At 35.4% G+C, this 23889-nt stretch overlaps 2 protein-coding genes across 3 annotated transcripts; one reads left to right on the forward strand and one right to left on the reverse strand.

The window, feature by feature from the left end:
• Positions 1-1473: 1473 nt before the first annotated feature.
• On the forward strand, positions 1474-10197 carry LOC131952345 (TNF receptor-associated factor 6-like). Of its 2 annotated transcripts, none has more exons than XM_059314961.1 (7): positions 1474-1487; positions 2399-2633; positions 2835-2991; positions 3101-3262; positions 3640-3711; positions 5280-5357; positions 6035-10197. In XM_059314961.1, exons 2-7 carry the CDS (start codon positions 2404-2406, stop codon positions 7280-7282), a joined length of 1947 nt encoding a protein of 648 aa, XP_059170944.1. In that variant the 5' UTR covers positions 1474-1487; positions 2399-2403; the 3' UTR covers positions 7283-10197. The 2 variants fall into 2 exon arrangements, with proteins under 2 accessions (XP_059170944.1, XP_059170943.1); XM_059314960.1 differs by lacking the exon at positions 1474-1487 and adding an exon at positions 1534-1710.
• Positions 10198-12436: 2239 nt separating this feature from the next.
• Positions 12437-21097, reverse strand: LOC131952339 (DNA-binding protein RFX6-like). The gene is made up of 7 exons (XM_059314954.1): positions 21088-21097; positions 20272-20366; positions 19538-19655; positions 18592-18714; positions 16934-17032; positions 13414-14121; positions 12437-12621 (listed from the first exon to the last, which is right to left on the reverse strand). The coding sequence occupies exons 1-7, from the start codon at positions 21095-21097 to the stop codon at positions 12440-12442; spliced, it is 1335 nt and encodes a 444-aa protein (XP_059170937.1). The 3' UTR covers positions 12437-12439.
• Between the last annotated feature and the right edge of the window lie 2792 nt (positions 21098-23889).

The following is a 23889-nucleotide window of genomic DNA, read 5'->3' on the forward strand; positions in this document are numbered from 1 at the left end:
TCGTTTGTGATGCAGCGAATACTCAAACGGATTTTTTTTCCTTTAAGATGCAACAAATATAGTCCTTCTTAATCAGAGGCGTATATTAATTATAATATATCTTTGTGGTGCTCTGATTAACTATTGAATTATAATATTCCCTTCATCAATAATCAGTGGCGTAGCGAGGTCGGGTGTCACCCGGTGCGGCACTTAATGGTATCACCCCCCAGAGGCGTAGCGACCCTTCCCGGGGACAAATTTTCGATTTGCACCCCTCCTCAAACTTTCGATTTTCACCCCCTCCCCCCCCCCCCTCAAGATTTTCTCTATATATTTTGCTATTTTTTGCCTTGGTGTCACCCCCCTAAATGGTGTCACCCGGTGCGGTCCGCACCCCGCCCCCGTCGCTACGCCTCTGCCAATAATAATGTTAAATGTAGGTTGATGTTATACAGTAGCGTCAGAAAGCAGGTGTTGCATTTTGCATGGACACCGTTTAGAGGGTGACACCAAATCGAAAAACATCAGTTAAGACTGAACAACGTGTAATTTTAAAGACGACCGTGCAGTTAGTTTGAGTTAGTCCACGATTTTGTTGTTTGATACCTCCGATATTATTAATTTTAAGAGCGAACGAATGGAGATTCAGCAAACGTAAAAAATATTAATACGAAGAGGCAGTGGTGTGGCGAGGTCGGGTGTCACCCGGTGCGTCACTTCATGGTGTGACCTCCAGAGGCGTAGAGACCTTTCCAGGCGCCCCCTCAAACTTTCAAGTGCACCCCACCTCAAACTTTCGATTTGCACCCCCCTCCTCAAACTTTCGATTTGCACCCCCCTCAAGTTTTGATTTGCACCCCCCCCCCCCACCGTTGTCGCGGATTTATCGTAGGTCGACCGTTTGAAATGGATAACAATATTAAGAATTCAATATTCTGCGCTTCTGTTCCTTAGAATATAACGGATACAGTGGCGTAGCCAGGATCGTCTCAAGGGGGGGGGGGGGGGTCCAATTTTCGATTTGCACCCCACCTCAAACTTTCGATTTGCACCCCCCCCCCCCCCCTTCAAACTTTCGATTTGCACCCCCCCCCCCCCCCCGCTCAAACTTTTCATATATATACTTATTACCGAGGGGTCTACGCCACTGAACGGATAAAACAACAACTCTAAAAATTTAATTTCACGAAAATGATGCTATAAATCTAGGAGAATGCTGCCATTCTATAAAAAGAAAAAGTATTCTTGATTTTATAAATAAAGAACTAAATTCAACTTTTGCTTGCCTACGCATAAGTAATTAAATTGTATCATTTTATGACCGTCAATAAATATTGTGTAAAATCAAGTAAGGGTACACCATTTATTCAATGTTGTCTGTTTAGGCCGAGGCCTATTTCAAATGCCATAATATGAGGAGTTGTTTTTTTTTTAATATTATTTTTACTTCCTGGGAAAATTTCGCACTTCTTGTGCGTCTGGAGTCAATAAAACTTTACTACACAGTAAGAAAATCTAGTCTTAGTGTTGTTTTTTTCTTTAGGATGGCATAGCCTAGCGGCCTAGCTTCATATTTAATTTTAAAGATCTTTCTATAACAGTCACAGAGACAACGAATAAAAAGTAAAAAGCAGTGTACTGTAACACTGTTCCCTGTTTCAGTGTAACACAGTGTTCAGTGTTACTCTACTGTTACAGACTTACAGTACTTAACTTACAGAACCTGGTGTAAGTGACTAATCGATCTAAAATCTAAGTCTGTAAGTCAGTGTGTTGGACTTGGTGTTAAGTTAATGTTGGAGCGTGGACTAGTGTAGAGTGTAGTCAAGTGTAGTGTAAGTCACTGTTCACTGTGTAAGTAAGTGTGTAAAAAGTAAGTGAAGTTACCGAAGTTTCTAACTTGAGTAACTTCTACTCTAGCCTGCTCAATTAATTACAAATTTTTGTCTTTGAGTTTTTACTTTAGTTAGTGATGTGTCTTTACTGTTTTACTTCTTTACTTTTGCCCCCCTCCCATAAATTTATCTAGATTTCTAGATTAGATCTGCTAATTAATGAGTATGAGGTAGGTAAGATCTACACTACTAGATTTAGAATCGTACATATAGGCCTATTTAGAACTGTTAAGTGTTAACTCAGTTAACTGTTTCTAGATCTGGAATTAGATCTGTTAAGTAATATAAGTTAAGTATTAATCTCTCTATCTTCTAGGGCCTGTTTTTCTATCCTCCTCTTTCACTTTTTCTAACCCTTAAAAATATAATAATATATCAGCTAAATCTTATACTCTACTTTACTAGACTAGATCTAGATCTATCTAAACACTTGTCTTTTTAAAAGATTGAGGAATCTATTAGGTTACTACTATAAAGTAATTTTTTCATATTACTCATTCCGAATGTATTTTTCTGTTTAGTTAACATGACGTTTAACAGTTTTGGTCAGTCGTCGTACAGAAGTGGAAGGACATCGTCCAGTTGCAGTGATAGTTCATTTTCGTTCTCGCAGGCAATGGAAGGCTACGATTATGAATTTGTACCCCCGCTGGAACAAAGATACGAATGTCCTATATGTTTGCTTATTTTACGTGAGCCGCGCCAAACAAAATGTGGGCATAGGTTCTGTAGAGACTGCATTATACGTTGGCTACGGTAACGTATTTATACAATTGATTATCTAATTAATTATCTAAATTGACACAAATTAAATAAATTAGTAAATATCTTTTCTAAAAAAAAATTTTTTTAATTTATTTACCTTAATTATACTTAAGTATTTTATATACTACCTTTCAAGAAATGAATTTTTACCTACGATAAAGAAATGTATCTAATTAATATTTAATGTTGTAGTGACTCTTGCACACGATGTCCTGTTGATAATGAAACACTGGTGGAAAATGATGTTTTTCCTGACAATTTTGCTAAGAGAGAAATACTAAATTTCAACATCAGATGCCCTAATACAAAAGATGGATGCCAACAGATTATTCCCCTTGGAAAATTACAAGTAAGAAAAAATATCTCTTATTTAATCAGTATTGAAAGATAAATAAAACAGTATGAATCAGAAATTAGATTATGTTTGAAGTTTTTAAAATAAGTATCCATCTGTTTAGAATCACCTGGATGTCTGTCCACATTCTTTGATGCCTTGCCCCAATAAATGTGCATCCATACTACATCGCTGTGATATGGAGCACCATATTGCACATTTTTGTGAATTTCGTCTGGTGGCATGTGAATTTTGCTCAACCAGTGTCAAAGCTAACCTGCTTGAGGTACGTAAATTCACATCATTTTCAAGGTTTGATTAGATATATTTTTAGAACCCCTGGAGAAAATTTTATTTTATTCCCACAATGTTTAATTTGTTACGAAAGAGGAATGCATGTTTAACAGATTACATCTGAGGATAATGATATTTTGTAATTTCTTTTAAAGCCAGAAAGTACAAATAGTTCCTGGTCAATAAACATGGTTAAACAGAAATATATATATAGATGTGATAGGCCTAAACAGACTGAACATTGAATAAGTTATCATGATAACCAGTTTTTATGTTGAGGAATAGATAAACATGAATAATGTCCCTGAAAAACCGATTATTACTGATGTTTACAGAATTTATTTATTTTTATGTTTTGTGCGTATGAAGGTACACAGCAATGTCTGCCCTAAAGCTAAGGTATCCTGCCAACACTGTGAACTGCCCATGTGTAGAGATGAGGTTTGTTGCATAATCAGATGTGTATTAACGTTAACACACACTTAATGAGATTAAATTAATGTTTAAAGGGATGAGGTTTTTACATTGTCATATGTGGAGTCAGCATGGTGTGACCTACTTAGGTCGAGTCAGGTTCTATTTTTATTTTGACATTGTATAATTCCTTATATGGAGTGATTGTGCAACAACCGGAAAATTTCCACTGACTTATTAAGGGGTCTAAGACATAGAAATTTTCCATTAAGATCTGATTGAATGATTCTGGTCAGATGACTATCCCAACCAATGGCTACATGAGTTGAGGATAATCTCCCCTGTTGCAGAAGTCTTTAATTGCCCCGCACACTCGCAACACGAGGCAGTCTACAGGGCGATTTTACCTTGATCAGACCAGGCCGTCCATATTGTCCGGCTATAGACTCTGACCATTTGAACGTGAGAGAAATTAAGTCCTGTGTGTGCCTTGCTTTCTTAAGTTGATTTAGGCTTCTAGTATAATATTACTCGTCGCTGAGTTATTCCAGAAGCTATAGCAGTGTTGTGTGGCCTGTAGTTTTTTAGACAGTGTAGAAATCTGTGATAGTGTTTTTCCTACATTTTGTAAGTTGTGTTTTGATATTTTATACATTAAATATTTTAACTAGTTCAACCTTGTGTTTTGCCACAACTGTGTTCGCTGATTAAAGTTGTATGTAGATTGGATGAGTGTTAATTACAATAGTATCACTAGTTTACCCTAGACATAGAATTCGAGCCCTAGTGTGCCGTTGTGTTAGTGTTCATCCACTTAGGCCGTAAGGCATTTGCATATGATCCCGAAAAAAGAATCCGGGGACGTTCACCGTCTATTTGGCTGATAGATAGGGGACGTTACAATGGTTAGAGGATAGAGCTTATGCCTGTTAACACAAAAGACTTGGGTTCCGATCCTCGGGCTCCAGTCAGTGGACATCCCTGATTCCACCAAGCATGTTTGAGCATAGTGCTGACTACATAATCCCCTTGTGTATAGTCATCAATGAAACAGATGAACTCTGCTTTATCTGCCCTATGTGCCCTTTTAGTACCAACTAGATAAGTTGAAAGAGCTACAGTTTTTACACTATCATATGTGTTACAACATTTATACCAACTTGATAAGTTAAGAGTTGACATTTGTACATGTCATGACATTTATAACATCTTGATACATTTAAAGAAATGAAGTTTGTACATCGCATATATGTGTCATGACATATACTATATTTATAAGGATATAGAAAATAAAACAGTTTCGTATTTTAAAAAAATTATAGAATTCTGGACCTTTTTGGAAAAAAAAAATTAATCAATTCTAAATTATAAAAAGTATTGAATGGGTTTTGTGCATACCAACTCATGTATGGAGGAAGTTAGATTAGCACACACAGTTTTGTATATGAACTGTGTTAAGAAGGTAGTTCAGGAAGTATATTCCTGACAAGCAAATAACTTTTGCCATTAACTATTTTTAAAAGAACCCGGTTAATTAGGAAAAAATAATTTGCTTTTTACAATGTTTCACTAATAAAGTTTTCAACATTTTTCAGATGCAAGATCATCTTCAAAGAGACTGCCAACAAATGCAGATTCATTGTCCTTTTTATCCTCTTGGTTGTGGTCATGTTGTAAGCATTGAAAATTTGTTATTGGTTTCAAATGAGTTTAACAGTATCAATACACATGATATATGTTAGGGCAATCTGTAATTGACAGCATACAATTAGGGCAGATGGTGTTTTTACTTTTGTATTGTCCTACCATGTAAGAGAGGGGTAAAAATTGTATACAATTTTAACTTTGTTTATGGGTGGCCTATTTTTTTATGTTAAAGTATTATATATGTTTTAATAAGTTTTAATATATATATATATATATATATATATATATATATATATATATATATATATATATATATATATATATATATATATATATATATATATATACACATATATATATATATACACATATATATATATATACACATATATATATATATACACATATATATATATATATATATTTATTTATTTATATATATGTATATATAAATGTATATATATATGTATTTATGTGTATGTATATATATATGTATGTATGTATATATGTATATATATGTATATATATATATATGTATATATATGTATGTATATATATATATATGTATATATATGTATGTATATATATATATGTATATATATGTATGTATATATATATATGTATATATATGTATGTATATATATATATATGTATATATATATGTACATATATATATGTATATATATGTGTCTTTTTTTTGTAGATAATGCGGAGCAAGGAAAATGAACATTTGATAACAGAATGTGCATCCCACATGAAACAACTCTGCTTTGCAGTAACACGGCTAGCCAATCACAGCGGGACGCACATGATTGATCCAAACGAGTGCACAGAAAACTCGTTAAGTGATGGTTTAGCTGGGACCATGAAAAATCTACTTCAGTCCTTTAACTCTTTCTCGACTGCAGACACAGCTGCTGGAAACTTATCCTCCAGGGACGCAGGCAACAGTGCCAGCCTACACAGCACGTTTCAAGCACTTCAGCTTGCAAGGGTATCAGACAGCTGCTCTGAAGATGAGTCATGCCGGAAAGAAATTCTAACTCACCATAACTACAAAGATAACGTACATTTCTCTTCGGCAACCAATTTACATACAAGAGGAGAGGACGGCAGACAAAACAGCACATCGCCTGTCCACTACAGCGACCCTGGTTCGGAAACATCTCGGGCATCCGCATCTCAAAGCGTCAAACCGAAACTACCGTTACGTAGATTGAGCTTCCAGGCTCATCCCCCTTTAACTCAAGATTCCTGCAGCCTGTATTATAAAGAGAATTCAGCCTCGGAGCAGATAACTGAGGCGTCGTCCTCCCAGATGTTTCGGTACATTCAAGAGTTAAGTTCCCAGTTTGAAGCCAGAGCTGCCCAGCAACAGCAGCGTATTGAAGAGCTCCAGAAGATGGTGGTCAGCGTCGAGAAAACAAATTCCGATCTGGTCGCCAAGGTCAAAGAACTGGAAGTTCAAGTAGATAAGGAAAAGGAAGGGAGATTTTATAACGGTGATTTTTACTGGAAAATACAAGAGTTTTCGCAGTACCAGTTAAAAGCCGTAGCAGGGGAGCCAACCATGTTGCATAGTCCACCGTTTTATACGAGTGCGTGGGGTTACAAACTGTGTGTGCGGGCTAACATCACCAGCCAGCAGCCACCCTATTTATCACTTTTTGTTCATTTCATGCAAGGACAAAACGATCACATTCTTTCTTGGCCTTTTTCTGGGAAAATTGTTCTGACCATTGTTGACCAGAACCCGGATGTGAATGCTAGGATTCATATTTCTGAAACATTGACTGCAAAGCCTCACCTTGCAGCATTTCAGAGGCCCACAACGGTTAGAAATCATAAAGGTTTTGGCTACGTAGAATTTATACAGCTGCCTTCATTGAGGCAATATTACACAGTAGATGATACAGTTATCATTAGAGCACAGGTGTTTTCAGATCAATAGTATATTTTCTCCACTAATAAGTTGTCTCCCTTGTAAAATTGTAAATTTACTTTAAACAGGATTAACTTAGTCCTAAGGGCATTTGTTTTCTTTACCTCACAAATTGGAGCATTATATTTATATAAAAAAAAATTTCTTGTATAGTTAGTAAATGTGTAAGTAGCTTCATAATAATAGTTGTAAGAGTATGGTATGTCTTTATTACAAAAAAAAATGTAAACTAAAGCCCCTAGAGTTGTGAAAATAATGTTTTCATATTGCTTCATTGTTTATGGATTTCCTCGGCTACCCCGCTTTCTTAACGGCAAATTAGAAAATTCAAAGTCTTACAATAACATAATTAAAATTAGTGAAAAATTTAAATCAATTTAATATAAGGCTGAAAATAAGTTTTAGGATTATTTTTAAACAATAATTTTACCTAAATCATTTTAAATACCGTACTCAAGTTAGATCTAATGTGGGAACAACTACAGCCTTAGATAAGCAAATCTGTGTTATTACAAGATCTATGCATTTTTAAAAAATGTTATTTTGCCATACAAACATTTGGTTTATGTTGTTATTAATCAAAGTCATGTTATTTGCTAAAAAAAAATTATGTTGCAAATGTAGCCAAAGATTTTTCTTCATCATCACATTAATTTTTGTGGATGTAATGAGTGTTGATAAATTGTTGCTGGATATTTGAGCTTGCTGTTTTATTTATAATATATTATTCAGTGCACATTTAATACACAAAAGACACCTTATTTTTGTGTGTAGGCACTTTATGAACATTATTCACTAGAATTTTAAAAAATTCACCAACTTTTAAAATCTTTACAAAAATACATTAATAACATTTTTCATCCCTACAGTGAAGTGAATACTGTTAAAAACACTAAAACACATCTTGTAATTTATTGTTAAGGAGCTTAAAGTTAATAGACGGTTTCAAAATTTAATAATTTCATATTTTTATAACATTTATTAACATTTATGATTCACGATTTCATCCAAAACTGGTTCTAATTAAGTTAAAAATACACATTGTATTTAAATCCCTGTATTTATCACGAGAACAATCCCAGAATGCATCATACTTGATATATACTTGTGTATAAATTATGCATGATCTAAGTTTAGTCATATTTAAAATGTTTTTATTGCTGTCCTTGATTTTTTTTTAAAAATTCTAATTTGATTTCACCTGAAAATGTAACATGTACTCTAAATTTATGTTCTTTTGATTGAATACTAAAATTTACGTATATAAATTTACTAAACAGGACAATCGCTATGCCAAAGAACAATTTATTCAGAGACTTGTTGGATTCCCAGAACGAAATCCAAAAATATTTGTTCAGTAACATTCTGCGTAGGTTATGAAAAAATTTTTTTTTAAACTATAGGGTTAAATAAAATCTTGTAGTTTTTTTTTTTTTAATTTGCTCAAACAGTTAATTTCAATTTTACCTTTTAATTAATTTATAAGAAATTAAGTAACCTGCCAATTCATGCCATATTATTTATTTGTTTATTTCTTTTTAAAAAATTGGTTGGATATTAGAAGCTGTATTGTGACAGTTTAAGAAACTAATTATGAAAAAATTAACCTGATGCATTTTGAAAAATATACAATCCAATCAAAGCACACAAAATTTAATACTAGGCAAATTATTTGTGTACACACCACGAGAAATTCAACAGTAAAATAAAGAGTATTTTTAGCTACTACCTCTTTATAATTTACAATTGACCAATGGTCAGTGATTTGATAAAGCGCATCTGCTGTAGCTGGCTTGCAGTTGTATGTCTATATGAAATCCAAACAATTTATCCTTGTATTTGTCCTAGTCTCGCATGGGCCAAAATGTCACATTGTAAACTGTTAAGAATTTAAGTTTGGTAACAGAGAGCGTTTAAAATGTAAGTAGGTCTTGAATTGTAATGTCTCAGTATTACTAAATTACATTTAATGATAATTGAATTTGATTTTTGTTCTTTTATAGTAGTAGACATGATTGGGTGTTGCTGACTTGGCCAAAAATATTTATTTTTATGCTTGATATTGTGACTGAAACATAACCAAACCCTTAAAGCATTGTAAATTTGTTGGGTGGAGAAGCCAGAAGAACACTGATTTTTTTTTTCTTGAAGTAATGAACATCAAGTTTGGTGAATATATTAAACTTTTATTTTACTTAAAAGGGGAGATAATTTATTGATATTCACAAATACAAGGGCATTTTTTTTACTATGTAAAAGTTATATTACTGTTACCCATTTTGCATTCTTCATATTTCGAGTTTTCTGAAATTCTGTGATGCCAAGACTTTTTCAGTGAACCTATACTTGTACTTGTTATGATAGCGTATTGCTTGCTTAGCACTAAACTTTGCTATTGTGGGACTAGTTTCTCTCATTCCAAACTTACAACATATCTAGTACACTGTTCAGTATATTTATATTTTAGACCTACATCAAGTATATTGTATTTATAAAATTCAAAGCAGTTATCTCTCTTGCAAGCAGATTATTTCCCTTTACAGTCAACCTCATGAAAGAGTTTATGAATACAGTAATTTTAATATCTAGAAGGCTTAAAGACCTACAAATGAGTCTCATCTAGACCCTGTTAGCTCAAGTCTGCTTCTTAGTTGTTGGCAAAGCTTGATTTTTCTTAAACTATTGGCTTTACATTATGTACATTGTTTCTTTTTATCCAGATTATTGTTTTTAAATATTTGGAGGATTTTAAAAACTAGTGTTTTTGAAGAAGATTTATTGTAAATTTTAACATTTAATTATGCATTTTAGTTATAATTGTTTCATTGAAAACACTGTAATTTAGGTAAGTTTTATCTTTTAATGTGATCTTTTTGTAAAATAAAAAAAAATATTTTAATGCTTTTTTTAAAATGTAATTAGAATTTACAAAAATAATAACCAATAAAAACAAAATTTATTCTAAAAATCATGTGTTTTATAATTTTTAAAATATTCTTGGATTTTAGTAAGTTTGTGTTTAATGGATGAGAAAAGATACTCCTTTTATTTTATTTAATTAGCTTTAACTGATGTGAATTAGTTGCATAACAAATCAAATGGGTTAAATAAAAATAAAACAAATTTATACATTTTAAACCTGAAATAATAACCTATTATTTAAATGTTACAGCAGGTAAAGGATAATTTAAAAAATAATATTGCACAATTGTTATTTTCAAAATCATTTTTATCATAATTAAAATATATGTATATTATTGCATAATTTATAAACATTTATAAAAATATAAGTGCACAGCTTAAGTATTATAAATGATATAAAAAAAGAAAATGCTAAACTCAATTGTCTAATACTTGGCAGTAATATTTTTAACAGCTACTGCTCATAGTGTGTTTCAACATATTCATATTGTCAAATTTTTAGACAATTCTCTTCATCAATGAAATAAGAAATTTAAGTCATTATTTATTTCATAACAATGCGGAGTTATCTTTACATACTTAAAAATGTTTAAAATATTTGGTACTTTATCCTTTATGAAAAATTGCCACTTAAACATTGATTTAAGTGGATCACTTAAACCTTGATTTAAGTGGGTCACTTAAACCTTGATTTAAGTGGGTCAATTAAACCTTGATTTAAGTGGGTCATTTTAACCCTGATAAGACACAATCACTTTTACAGTGATAAAACTATATCACTTTAGTCTTGATCCCACTGTGTAGCTGATCAAACTTGATCAAACTAGATCACTTAAATCTTGATGAAATTAAAGTGGTGTGTTGCTTGTAGTTTTGATGAACCCTGGTAATTAGTAGTCTGCCCCTGAAAATCCTGATTACTTGATACCTACAGTTAGGAAGGTCTTTGTAAACCCTGGTTATCTTTTGAAAGAAGGTCTTTGTCAACCCTGAATCTCTGATGCAGGAAGGTCTTTGTAAACCCTGATTTTCTGTCGATTGCATCATAGGTCTTTGTGAACCCTAGGTACCTGTTGACTGAAGGTCTTTGTGAATCATGTTTTTTTATATTGTAGGTAGTACTTTGTAAACCCTCTGTTGTCTGCGTAGTAGGTGTTTTTGAACTCTAGGTTTCTGTTGTAGAAAGGTCCTTATTAAATCAAGTTATTGAACTGCATCTCATGTTGTCTTTTTGATACACTCTTGCATTTTTAAGGGGTCATCCATAAATGACGTCACACACGTAGGGGGGAGGGGGTCCGTAATTTTGTGACGATGTGTGATGAGGGGGAGGGGGGGGGGGGTTCAGATGTTGTGACGTCACATTTTTGCATTACAAAAAAGGAATGTTAGAAAACGAATTTTAGACGTTATTTCGCGTTTTAGATAACTGTTTTAATAAATTGTAATAGTTTAGACAAGATTTTGGAAAAATATCGATGTTTTAAAAAAATTCAACTGCAATTTTGAGGGGGGTTGTAGGTTGAGGTGTGACGTCATTTTAGGGGGGGGGGGGGTCTGGCTTTTTGTGACGACGTGTGACGGAGGGGAGGGGGGGGGGGGGAGGTAAAAATCGTCAAAAAAAGCGTGACGTCATTTATGGATGACCCCTAAGGTCTAAAAGGTCATTATAGAACCATAGATATCTTTTGCTTGTTAGTTCAAAGGTCTTTGTTGACCTCATTTTTCTACTCCTGCAAGTTGGAATGTCTTTGGGAGTCTGGCTACCTCTAGCTTTCATGCAGGAGTACCTATGTTATTCCTGCTACCTGTAGCCTTTAGACAGGAATGTATTTGTGAGTCTGGCTACCTTTAGCCTTTGTGCAGGAGTACCTATGTTATTCCTGCTACCTGTAGCCTGCAGGCAGGAATGTCTTTGTAAGACTTGGCTATATGTAGCCTTCATGCAGAGTACCTGTGTTACCCTGGCTACCTGTAGCCTGGAGGCAGGAATGTCTTTGTTAGTCCCAGCTACCTTTAGCTTGTAGGCAGGAATGTTTTTGTTAGCCCTGGCTACCTGTAGCCTGCAAGCAGGAATGTCTTTGCCATCCCTGGCTACCTGTAGTCTGCAGGCAGGGATGTCTTTGTCAGCCCTGGCTACCCTGTAGCTATCATGCAGGAGTACCTGTGTTAGCCCTGGCTACCTGTAGCTTGCAGGCAGGAAATGTCTTTGCCTATAGGCAGGGTTGTGTCTGGTAGCCCTGGCTACCTGTAGCCTGCAGGCAGGAATGTCTTTGTGAAGCCACCAAGCCCTGAAGTTGCAGCCAAGTTTGAGGCAAACATTTCTTCCTGGTAGAACAAACCGTCCTGCCTGTGGTACTGACCGCTAGGTGGCGTGATTTCCATAAAACTGTTGCCATAGGAACCAACTGGCAGAGTCGATCCAACTGTGAGAATATCAGAATTTTTAAACATTTTTTTTGACATCTTAAAAAAATCCGAAATTTAAAAAAAACAAAAACCCCGACACCTTTATTGTAACATATGTAAACAGTTTTGATTTTGATAGAAAGGTGAGACCAAAAATAATCAATTAGGACATTACATTGGGGATTTACATGGGTCCATCTGAAGAGAACCACCCAGAATTGAATGCGTCCGAAAAGAAAGGTGCGTTAATGTCTGAAGGGCTGGGAGAAAGTAATGTCCCGCGCCCCATTTGGAGTACAGGATAATGGCACCAAATGGTAATGGTGGGGGGGGGGGAGCAACTGAAAATTCCGATGAAGAGGGGGGGCAACTGAAACTTTCAAAAAGGGGAAGCAGAAACTTGTTTGAGTATACACTTGCTATATTTACTATAGGCCTACCTACAGTGTTTCTTCCAGACTTTTTAATCCGGGGGGGGGGGGGGGGGACACATGAAATTTTTGGGGTGGAGGCAAAACTAAAATTTCCGTGGGGGGGGGGGGGCACTGTCAAAAGTATATATCTTCTATATAAATGTCATTTCGTTCGGGGGAGGTGGGTGTTAAACTCTTCGGGGGGACTCAGTCCGTTCCCTCCCCCCCCCCCCCCCCTCCGAAGGATTGTATTGAAAAAAAAACTTTGCCTATATATACTTTTCTATGTCTTGCAACGGAGTGGGCGATGGATGTGCACATGGTGAAAAGGAATGGGAGGTGGGGGGGGGGGTAGGTCGCACGGAGAGGTGCTCGAAAGAAACACTACATACAAACCTTGGAAATTGTCCCCTGGTCTGGGGTAGTACATCGCCGTTCTGGAAGAATCGAAAGATGACGCCGGAAGCGCCAGGTTCTCCAGAAAACTGTTGGATCTTGGGAATCCGTCCGCGGTTGTGTTTGTCCTGGGGAAACCGTCAGATGCGGGGAGAGTTATGTTTTCCTGGTAGACTGCTCCGCGGAGTAGAGATTGTTTTTTGTAGGAATCATGGGATGGCTGATGATAATTGTAGGCGAGGTGAGAGTAAGGGTCACTGTGGTGAGGGCGGGATTCGGTCCAGTATGGCGGGACTGTTGATGGTGAAGGGTTAACGGTGGGGGTAAAGGTTAAAGGGTGGAATGTCTGTGATGTGGCGTGATCAGCGAGTGTTTGGACTTGCCTTGCGGAGGGGTAGGTGCTGGCGTGGGTGACGTAATCAGTGTAGGAGTTGAAGTAAGGAGTGAGGTAGGTGGAGCGGTCGTAAGAAGGTAGGTGTTTGATAGGGGTGAGAGGTGAGGGGTTTAATGATGGCGCCCGCATAGAGTCGCTGCAAAGGGAAGGAACTGTAGTGTTGATATCGTTGTCGGAGTTGTCTCTCTGGGTTAAATTTAGCCGCAGAGAACGTAAAAATGATGGGCAGTTGCCGATCGGTTGGTGGTGAGCAGTGGACGACGAGCTGAAGTTCTGGAACGTTTCTTCTGGAGTCAAGTTTGTTTCAGTTTCATCTGTAGACAAAATAAAACAAAAATATAATTAAAACCTGTAAATAAAAAAAGTGGAATAATTTAAATTAAAGTATGCATATTTTCTGTCAACCAAGACCAAGGGTGGAATGGCTATGTCCAAACGGCCCGCGAACATTAGTAGTATATGTTATCTCCCTCTTCGTTATTAAATTTCATCATATTTAAATTAATTTTAATTACTAATTTAATATATATATATATATAATTTGATTTCAAATTAGATATTTTTGCGATGTCTTTGGAGATCAATGTATCTGCTAACTTGAAATGAAATCACTAACGAGATATAATTTTTCGAACTAAATTAATTGTTGTGAACATAATTCCAATTGATAACTAAAAACAAGACGGCTATTAATATTTCTAGGACATGCTTCAAGAGTTTAAAATGCCGAAAATTCCAACAATATAACAAGTAAAATATTATTATTATTTTTTTATTACTAAAAATAGAATCAAATTAAGTACTGATAGTAATTCGAATAAATAATAACAAACTGTACACGTGTTGAAAAAAAAAATCCCAGTTTAACACAGGCTATATTTTCTTTAGACTAGGTTACATCTTTTAGTCTGAATTATCATTGTGTACGATTTAAAATAACTTAATAGCGAAAGTATTTATATTTGATTTGAAAAATACTAGCAGGAAAATCATGAAAACGAGATGGAAGTGACGTACTTACAAGACGAGAGCGACAAGAGACAGATGATGTAAGTGAGATAAAAGCTCATTTATTTTTTGCCTCAGATAATTAATTTAGAGCATAATTTTGCTTTGCATGTTCGTTTTAGTATTACAGTTTTCATCATCAGCTTGTGAGGACTGATACAGATTTACAATATAAGATGGTTTACTAAAACATAGATATAATACAAAACGTCTAATTACAATTTTATTTTTAAAAACACAACAACTGAAAATGCAAATGTGTAATTAAATGATGATTTAAGGGATTTTTTTCCATCGGCGTGGTGGGCTTAGGGGGTTTGGGCTTTCAAGTAGAGCTGAAATAAATTTGGGATTAAAGAAAAAAAATCATAAATATTTTAAGCAACCGGAATGTTATGTTGATTACAATGAGACACACACATCAAATCAAACATTATTCCCTTTCAAACATCTATATCTATAGCAGTCCTCCCCCCCCCCCCCCCCCCACAGTTTTTTTTTACTTTATTTTAAACATTTAAATTAGTAATACTAATATTTTTCGGTAGTTTTACATTTTCAAAGACACGAGCGTCAATTGTATATATAGTAATTAAGTGGAAAAAACAAAAAAAGCCTAAGAACCAGACTAATATAGTGTGTACAACTTGGTTTCTGTTGTCTGCTTAGTTTACACTGCTCCATTCTCAGCTGCGTTATCAAAAGTTGACATTGTAGCTACCCTTGGCCAGAAACAAAAACGACCATAGAATCATTTCATGATAATAAACCGGGAGTGATCTCCCCTAAAATTTCTCGAATATTCTTATATAAAACAACAGGGGATGGGAACTCGGGATATAGTTATGACTTTTAATCCATTTTAAATACTTAAACTTTTTAAAATAGAATAGAATCTCATAGAAAAAGAATTGCGCACCAAGCGAACGCCAAAACAAAATGTGCATAATAGTGCGAAATATTATTAGTACTTTATAAATTTACATGCGTTTTTTGAGAAATCGGAAATAGCGTAAATTACTACTTCCGGTCAACGGAAATTGCTCAAAATTTAGAGGTAGAGGATTAGATCTTTTACTTACGTGTGAGATTTCATTTATCTATCTGAAATAGTACTCAAGTTATAGGCTTTTGAAAAATTCAAAGTGAAAAAAGTACCACTTCAGGTTATCGGAAATCGCTCAAAAGTTGATACGGATCTACGATTTTGATAAAATACTTATATATGAAATTTCATCAATCTAGCTGTAAGGGTACTCAAGTTATCGTTTTTACACACACACACACACACACACAGACACACAGACATATGGACAAGATTGCAAAATTATGTTTTGTCCGTATCAGCGATTTTTTTTTTTTTGCACGATTACAAGACTTTCTCGAAAGTAAAAACTGAATTCTTTTGCCAATTATTGATAGACCGTAAATTTCCTTTTTTCTTTAAAAAATAATGTTTACAAATATGGTTGTTCTTTATGTTAACTTGAATAAAATATAATTTAAATATTTACAAATAAAAATTTAAAAAGTTATTTCCAGTTAGAATTACAAGATGTATAATTAATATTATAAAAATTAATATTATAAAAATTAATGATAGTCTATCTTTTCTTGTTAACACTAAATTGCAATGTACTCATATTGAATGAAAAATGCAGTTCTTTCCCTTTGTTACTTTTGAGTATTGTAAATGGGACGCAACTAATAAGTTCAGTAATTAATATTAAATAGTCCTAACTCTTTTGGAACATTGCGTTGTATCAACTTATTATAAACGTTTATGCTATATATCTTTGTAGTGTTGTGTTGTCTTTTATCTAGTTTTATTTTTCATTGTCTATGAAAACATGATGTTCAGTTCCTCTGTCTAAGTTTTAAATAAAATATAGTTGTAAAATAATAAACTTTTAAAATCACCGAAAATTTGAAAATAAAACAATGTTTTTCTGTTTAAAAGCATTCGTCACTTAAGAAATCTTTTACACATTTTAGAGGCCAATGCTTTTACTTAAGAAAACTAAAGTTTGTTTTATTTTTTTAGTGTTAATGCGCATAAAAGCTAATTAGTAGGCATATGCTTCTTTTATTTGTGTTACAACAAAGCGGAAACTTCACCTTCGCTTTCGTGTTCCGTTTCTTTTCTCTTCCTAGTTTTCGGTGACGTCTGCAGCCGGTTGGCTTGGGATCTAACTTTAGCACTCATTTTGATCTCTTCTAGACACAATAAAAGTTAATTCAATTAAAACAAATTATTAGATTATACAGAGAATAAATATCTTTAACAAATACGAACAAAAACATGGACAGTAGACTTTAGCTAAAAACTATACCACTTAACAAGTTATTTCAAATAAACTGTGTAAAGTAAAGGTGATCACATTAGTAAAGCCCTATACCACATTCCCACAATCCATTTTTAGTAAGATCCATGTTTTTATTTATTTTTTAATTTAATTTATTCTATTTTTTACTTATTGTTTTGAATGAGGGCTATGATACAGGCCAGGGTTAAGTTCAGGGTTCGTCCATAAATGACGTCACACACGTAAGGGGGTAAGGGGGAGAGGGGTCCGTAATTTTGTGACGGTGTGTAGTGAGGGGGGGGTGTTCAGATGGTGTGACGTCACACTTTTGCATTATAAAAAAGCAATGTTAGAAAACGAGTTTTAGCCGTTATTTCGCGTTTTAGAAAACTGTTTTAATAAAGTGTAATAGGAATTGATTAAAATACTCCATGTTGACAGAGTTCTGTCAAGATTTCGGAAAATTTTCGATGTTTTAAGAAAAATTCAATTGCAATTTTGAGGGGGTTGTAGGCTGAGGTGTGACGTCATTTAACGGGGTGGGTCTGGCTTTTTGTGACGATGTGTGACGGAGCGGATGGGTGGAGGTAAAAATAGTAAAAATAAAGCCTGATGGCATTTATGGATGACCCCTTAACCTCTTAAGGTTAATATTAAGGCAAGGAAGTTTTAGGATATGGTTATGTGCTTTCAAATACAATGTAGTCTATGCTGGTTATCACCGAAGCATCACACTTTTAAATAAGACACAAGTGGAGTGTTATTATTATTAATGAGTTAACCCAGCTCTAATGGGCACCTGACTCACGTTAGAGAAAGTTAAGTCAGCTAGGCATAGCGCTGGCTACACTATCCCTTCATATTCCGACATCAAGGAAACTCTAACTTATCTGCTCATGTTTGAAAGATTAATATAACTTTTTTTATAATTTCACCTGACATCAATATTATGTGGTGAAGTGGTAGAGCCAGAGGCGTAGCGACCCTTCCAGCCGCCGGGGGACAAACTTTCAATGTGGTGCCTTCCCCGGGAACAACTTTTCAATTTTCAATTTGCACCTTCCTCAAACTTTCCATTTGCACCCTCCCTCAAACTTTCAATGTGCACCCCCCCCCCCCCTAAACTTTCCACTTGCAAACCCCCCGTATATTTTTTTTTTATATTTATAATTCAAAACTGCAGCTACAATGAGTTTTTATTTTGTTTATCCAACCCATTTTGGCGCCCCCTAAGGTCGGCGAAGGGGACATATGTACCCCCCTCCCGCCCCCCACCTCGCTACGCCTCTGGGTAGAGCGCTCGATTGCTAGCCCGAAAGTCTCGGGTTCGATTCTCACTTAAGTCTGCAGGACGTCCACCCAGCGTACTCAGGTTTGGGAAAATATTTTCGACCAGGCATATTGCTGAATACACCATCCCTTCACATGCCGAAGTGAAGAAACAAATGAACTCTACTTCATCTACCCTACCTGCGTTTTTCATATGCCGCTGTAGGTTTTTCTGCAGCTGTGCGTCTCTTTGTTTGTCTGTTTGTGTTTCCATGACCAGAAGGATGTACTCGTCTAAAGTCATCTTGATGAGGTGTAAGAAGGCTGAGGATACAATTATATTGTTTTGTGTTAACTTTTATCTTAGATCACTCACAACAGTTGTCTATCTATTGACTAGGTTAGACAAAGTACTCAACACAGCAAAATAGAAATGAACAAGACAAATCCCAGTAGGGCAAGACATTTGGTAAAGAAAGTTGGGATAGTTAAGACATACGTTGAGGAAACAGGCTACATATTGTATTCAAGGACTAGTCAGTCGTGGAATCCAAGAAGGATGCCAAAAAAGTTGGAGACCGAAAAAATGGAGACAAAAAAAAAAATTAAAAATAAAAAAAAAAACAACACCGGGCGTAAAGAATTTGAAAAAAAAATATGAAGATTACAGGAAACATTAACAGTTGTTATGAAAAGGAAACACAGAACATTAAAAGCATAGAAAAATGTTGAGAATGGCCTGTGCTCTCCAGTCGAAGAATAAGAAGGTACATTTATTATTGTAATATGGTAACAATTCCTAACATGTAATTTGAATTATTTTATTTGGCTATACGTAATTAAAATCTAAAAATGAACTATGGGGACTAATTATGTTTATTAAACTTGCACATTAATGAATAAAACGTATTTTAAGAGAGAAAAAAAAGAGACTAAGCTCTTTAATAGGGCTGGTAAATAGGTCAACAATCACTTCTATGGCCCATGCAGGTTTTATTGAGCCGACTATTGAGCCGTAGAATCGGTTGGTGACCTACTTACCAGCCCTATAATCCTCCCCTAATGCTCCAATCACTTCCAGTTGGATCGAGAAATCCGATTTTCGACCCAAAACCGAAACCGGAAACGCTCCATACAGACTACTTACAAAAGCTGAGAGCGTTGTTTAACGTGAGCTCCTTCATGACCAGAGCACCAAACATGGTCCACTGTAGGAGAAAACGTCCTGCCTTGTGCTGTAGCTTGCTGGTTAACGTCTCTTCGAACTAGGGATAGTGAGCAAAATAACTTTAATGTTTTATATAGACAGTTATATGTAAAATAAGTCAACACATCAGGATAGAAAACTGCGAAATCAAACTGGAGTAGAGTCCCTTTAGACATAGGATTACTAACTCTGGTTTTCTTTCGGCAACTCCAGCGACAAAGCTAACGCAAATTTGGGCATTAGCCATGCAGAGAGATGAGGTATGATAAAAGTATTAAAAGGGCAACAAATATCGATGGAATTAATTGCCTAGGTATTCTATAGAATGCCGATTTTTTTACCGGTTTATATATATATATATATATATATATATATATATATATATATATATATATATATATATATATATATATATATATATATATATATATATATATATATATATATATATATATATATATATCAGACGTCCGAGTTATCCGCTGGATAAAGGCCTCTCAGCAAAATAGCCTGTACAAAGATAGCCCCAAATTATCATAAAAACCTTCACTCTGTCTTACAACCATACAAATGAGCACCCTCAAAATACACCTATATCCATACATCTTCTATATCAGATCCCCCAACATTGCTATGCCACAATAGTTGAAAGACTCCGATTTCGTCACATTTACCTGTAGGACGTATTTGTCGACCAACCCGTCCACCCACTCTGTGTAGGACTCGACTTGAGATTGTTTACGTAGAAGGTTCTTCAGATCCTCAAAGACTTGAATAAGGAAATATAAAACAGCATTATAAATTGTAGTTAAAACACAGCAGAAATTTAAACAAGATTATATAATACTAGGCATACTGCCTAGCTTCGCTTAGGTTTTCAAAAGCATTTGTTGATAATTTGAATACTAATTATTTAGTGATGGTTGAGGTATGGAGTGCTTAAATTTAAACAGTAATGCTAATTTTAGAGAAGATGTTGTTGATTGTTGCTTATTATCCGTTGTTAGGGAAGTTATTTGAAAGGATGCAATTTATGACTAAAATGTAAATAGAACTACAGAGCTTCCATGAACAGTATATTCAATAATTTCTATTACATTGACTTTTAAAATTATTTTTTTTTAATTTAATTATGATACGCAGCTTAATTGGTAACTTAATTTTATACTAAAGCAAATGCTATACTTTGTCATTTTCTGTTTCTGTTTAAAATAGTATACAATTATTTGAAAAATAATTATTTTAATAGGTTACCTCCCTTGAAAATAGACCGAGTGACGTATGTCTTTGTTTTCTTTTTTTAAACAAACAGTTGCTATTCTTATATAAGAAAATACGATATATGAACATATTTAACGACTACAATGGCTTTTTTCCGACGGAAATAAAGTTTTTTTGTTATCCTCCAGGGTCGGTTTACGACCTCAAATAATATTAAGGGGATCGTTCGTCAATTTATTTATATACATCTCATATAAGGCGAATTTCACTCGCGGTCATCTTTTAGCCCTGGTCAAGGGGTTTGAGTCTGACCAACAGTTTTTCCATAGGGCCTAGTCATCTATAGAAGTGTATGCAAAACATTAGCATGATGTACAGAGGTTAAGTAACCTAAAAATTGTGTTGAAAATTCCCTGTTTTCCCCATAAAATACAAAGATTATATAGCGAAATACAACTGGTCAGTTTTGACCGCTTTACGAAGTTTTCCCAGATATGCTGAGTTTTTTGTGACACCCCTAGGTGTTCTTCTACCACCTCACAAAATATCAAGGGGGGTCGTGGGAGGAAATTTTTTTTCGTAATAGAGCTCATATAGAGAGAATTTCACTCGCGGTCACTTTTTAGCCCTCGTCGAGGGCTTTGAGTGTAACCGACAGTTTTCCCTAAAGGTCAATCCAATGACCTAGGAGCATGCAAAAAAATTAGTCAGATATACTGAGCTTAAGTACCCTAAAGTCTGCGTTGAAAAGACCCTCTGTTTTTCCCATAAAATACAAAGATTATATAGGGAAATACAACTGGTCAGTTTTGACCCCTTTACGAAGTTTTCCGTGATATGCCGAGTTTTTTGTGACACCCCAAGGTGTTCTCCTACCACCTCACAAAATTTCAAGGGGGGTCGTCGGAGGATTTTTGTTTTCGTAATAGAGCTCATATAAAGAGAATTTCACTCGCGGTCACTTTTTAGCCCTCGTCGAGGGCTTTGAGTGTAACCGACAGTTTTCCCTAAAGGTCAAGCCATTGACCTAAAAGCGTGCAAAACATTAGCCAGATATAAAGAGCTTAAGTACCATAAAGTCTGCGTTGAAATGACCCTCTGTTTTTCCCATAAAATACAAAGATTATATAGGGAAATACAACTGGTCAGTTTTGACCCCTTTACGAAGTTTTCCCAGATATGCCGAGTTTTTTGTGACACCCCAAGGTGTTCTCCTACCACCTCACAAAATTTCAAGGGGGGTCGTCGGAGGATTTTTGTTTTCGTAATAGAGCTCATATAAAGAGAATTTCACTCGCGGTCACTTTTTAGCCCTCGTCGAGGGCTTTGAGTGTAACCGACAGTTTTCCCTAAAGGTCAAGCCATTTACCTATAAGCATGCCAAAACTGAGCCAGATGTAAAGAGGGTAAGTGCCATAAAATCCGTTTTGAAATGACCCTCTGTTTTCCCCATAAAATACAAAGATTATATAGGGAAATACGACTGGTCAGGTTTGACCCATTTCCCGATTTTTCCCGGACATGGCGAGTTTTTTGTGACACCCCAAGGCGTTCTCCTACCACCTCACAAAATATCAAGGGGGGTCGTCGTAGGAATTTGTTTTTCGTAATAGAGCTCATATAAAGAGAATTTCACTCGCGGTCACTTTTTAGCCCTCGTCGAGGGCTTTGAGTGTAACCGACAGTTTTCCCTAAAGTTCAAGCCATTGATCTAGGAGCATGCAAAAAATTAGCCAGATATACTGAGCTTAAGTATCCTAAAGTCTGCTTTGAAATGACCCTCTGTTTTTCCCATAAAATACAAAGATTATATAGGGAAATACAACTGGTCAGTTTTGACCCCTTTACGAAGTTTTCCCAGATATGCCGAGTTTTTTGTGACACCCCAAGGTGTTTTCCTACCACCTCACAAAATTTCAAGGGGGGTCGTCGGAGGAATTTTTTTTTTCGTAATAGAGCTCATATAAAGAGAATTTCACTCGCGGTCACTTTTTAGCCCTCGTCGAGGGCTTTGAGTGTAACCGACAGTTTTCCCTAAAGGTCAAACCATTGACCTAGGAGCATGCAAAAAATTAGCCAGATATACTGAGCTTAAGTACCCTAAAGTCTGCGTTGAAATGACCCTCTGTTTTTCCCATAAAATACAAAGATTATATAGGGAAATACAACTGGTCAGTTTTGACCCCTTTACGAAGTTTTCCCAGATATGCCGAGTTTTTTGTGACACCCCAAGGTGTTCTCCTACCACCTCACAAAATTTCAAGGGGGGTCGTCGGAGGAATTTTTTTTTCGTAATAGAGCTCTTATAAAGAGAATTTCACTCGCGGTCACTTTTTAGCCCTCGTCGAGGGCTTTGAGTGTAACCGACAGTTTTCCCTAAAGGTCAAACCATTGACCTAGGAGCATGCAAAAAATTAGCCAGATATACTGAGCTTAAGTACCCTAAATTCTGCGTTGAAATGACCCTCTGTTTTTCCCATAAAATACAAAGATTATATAGGGAAATACAACTGGTCAGTTTTGACCCCTTTACGAAGTTTTCCGTGATATGCCGAGTTTTTTGTGACACCCCAAGGTGTTCTCCTACCACCTTACAAAATTTCAAGGGGGGTCGTCGGAGGAATTTTTTTTTCGTAATAGAGCTCATATAAAGAGAATTTCACTCGCGGTCACTTTTTAGCCCTCGTCGAGGGCTTTGAGTGTAACCGACAGTTTTCCCTAAAGGTCAAGCCATTGACCTAAAAGCGTGCAAAACATTAGCCAGATATAAAGAGCTTAAGTACCATAAAGTCTGCGTTGAAATGACCCTCTGTTTTTCCCATAAAATACAAAGATTATATAGGGAAATACAACTGGTCAGTTTTGACCCCTTTACGAAGTTTTCCCAGATATGCCGAGTTTTTTGTGACACCCCAAGGTGTTCTCCTACCACCTCACAAAATTTCAAGGGGGGTCGTCGGAGGATTTTTGTTTTCGTAAAAGAGCTCATATAAAGAGAATTTCACTCGCGGTCACTTTTTAGCCCTCGTCGAGGGCTTTGAGTGTAACCGACAGTTTTCCCTAAAGGTCAA

The sequence above is a fragment of the Physella acuta genome, unplaced genomic scaffold, assembly GCF_028476545.2.
Source record: "Physella acuta isolate Inbredline_101_S28 unplaced genomic scaffold, ASM2847654v3 ptg000867l, whole genome shotgun sequence".
NCBI lineage: Eukaryota > Metazoa > Mollusca > Gastropoda > Physidae > Physella > Physella acuta.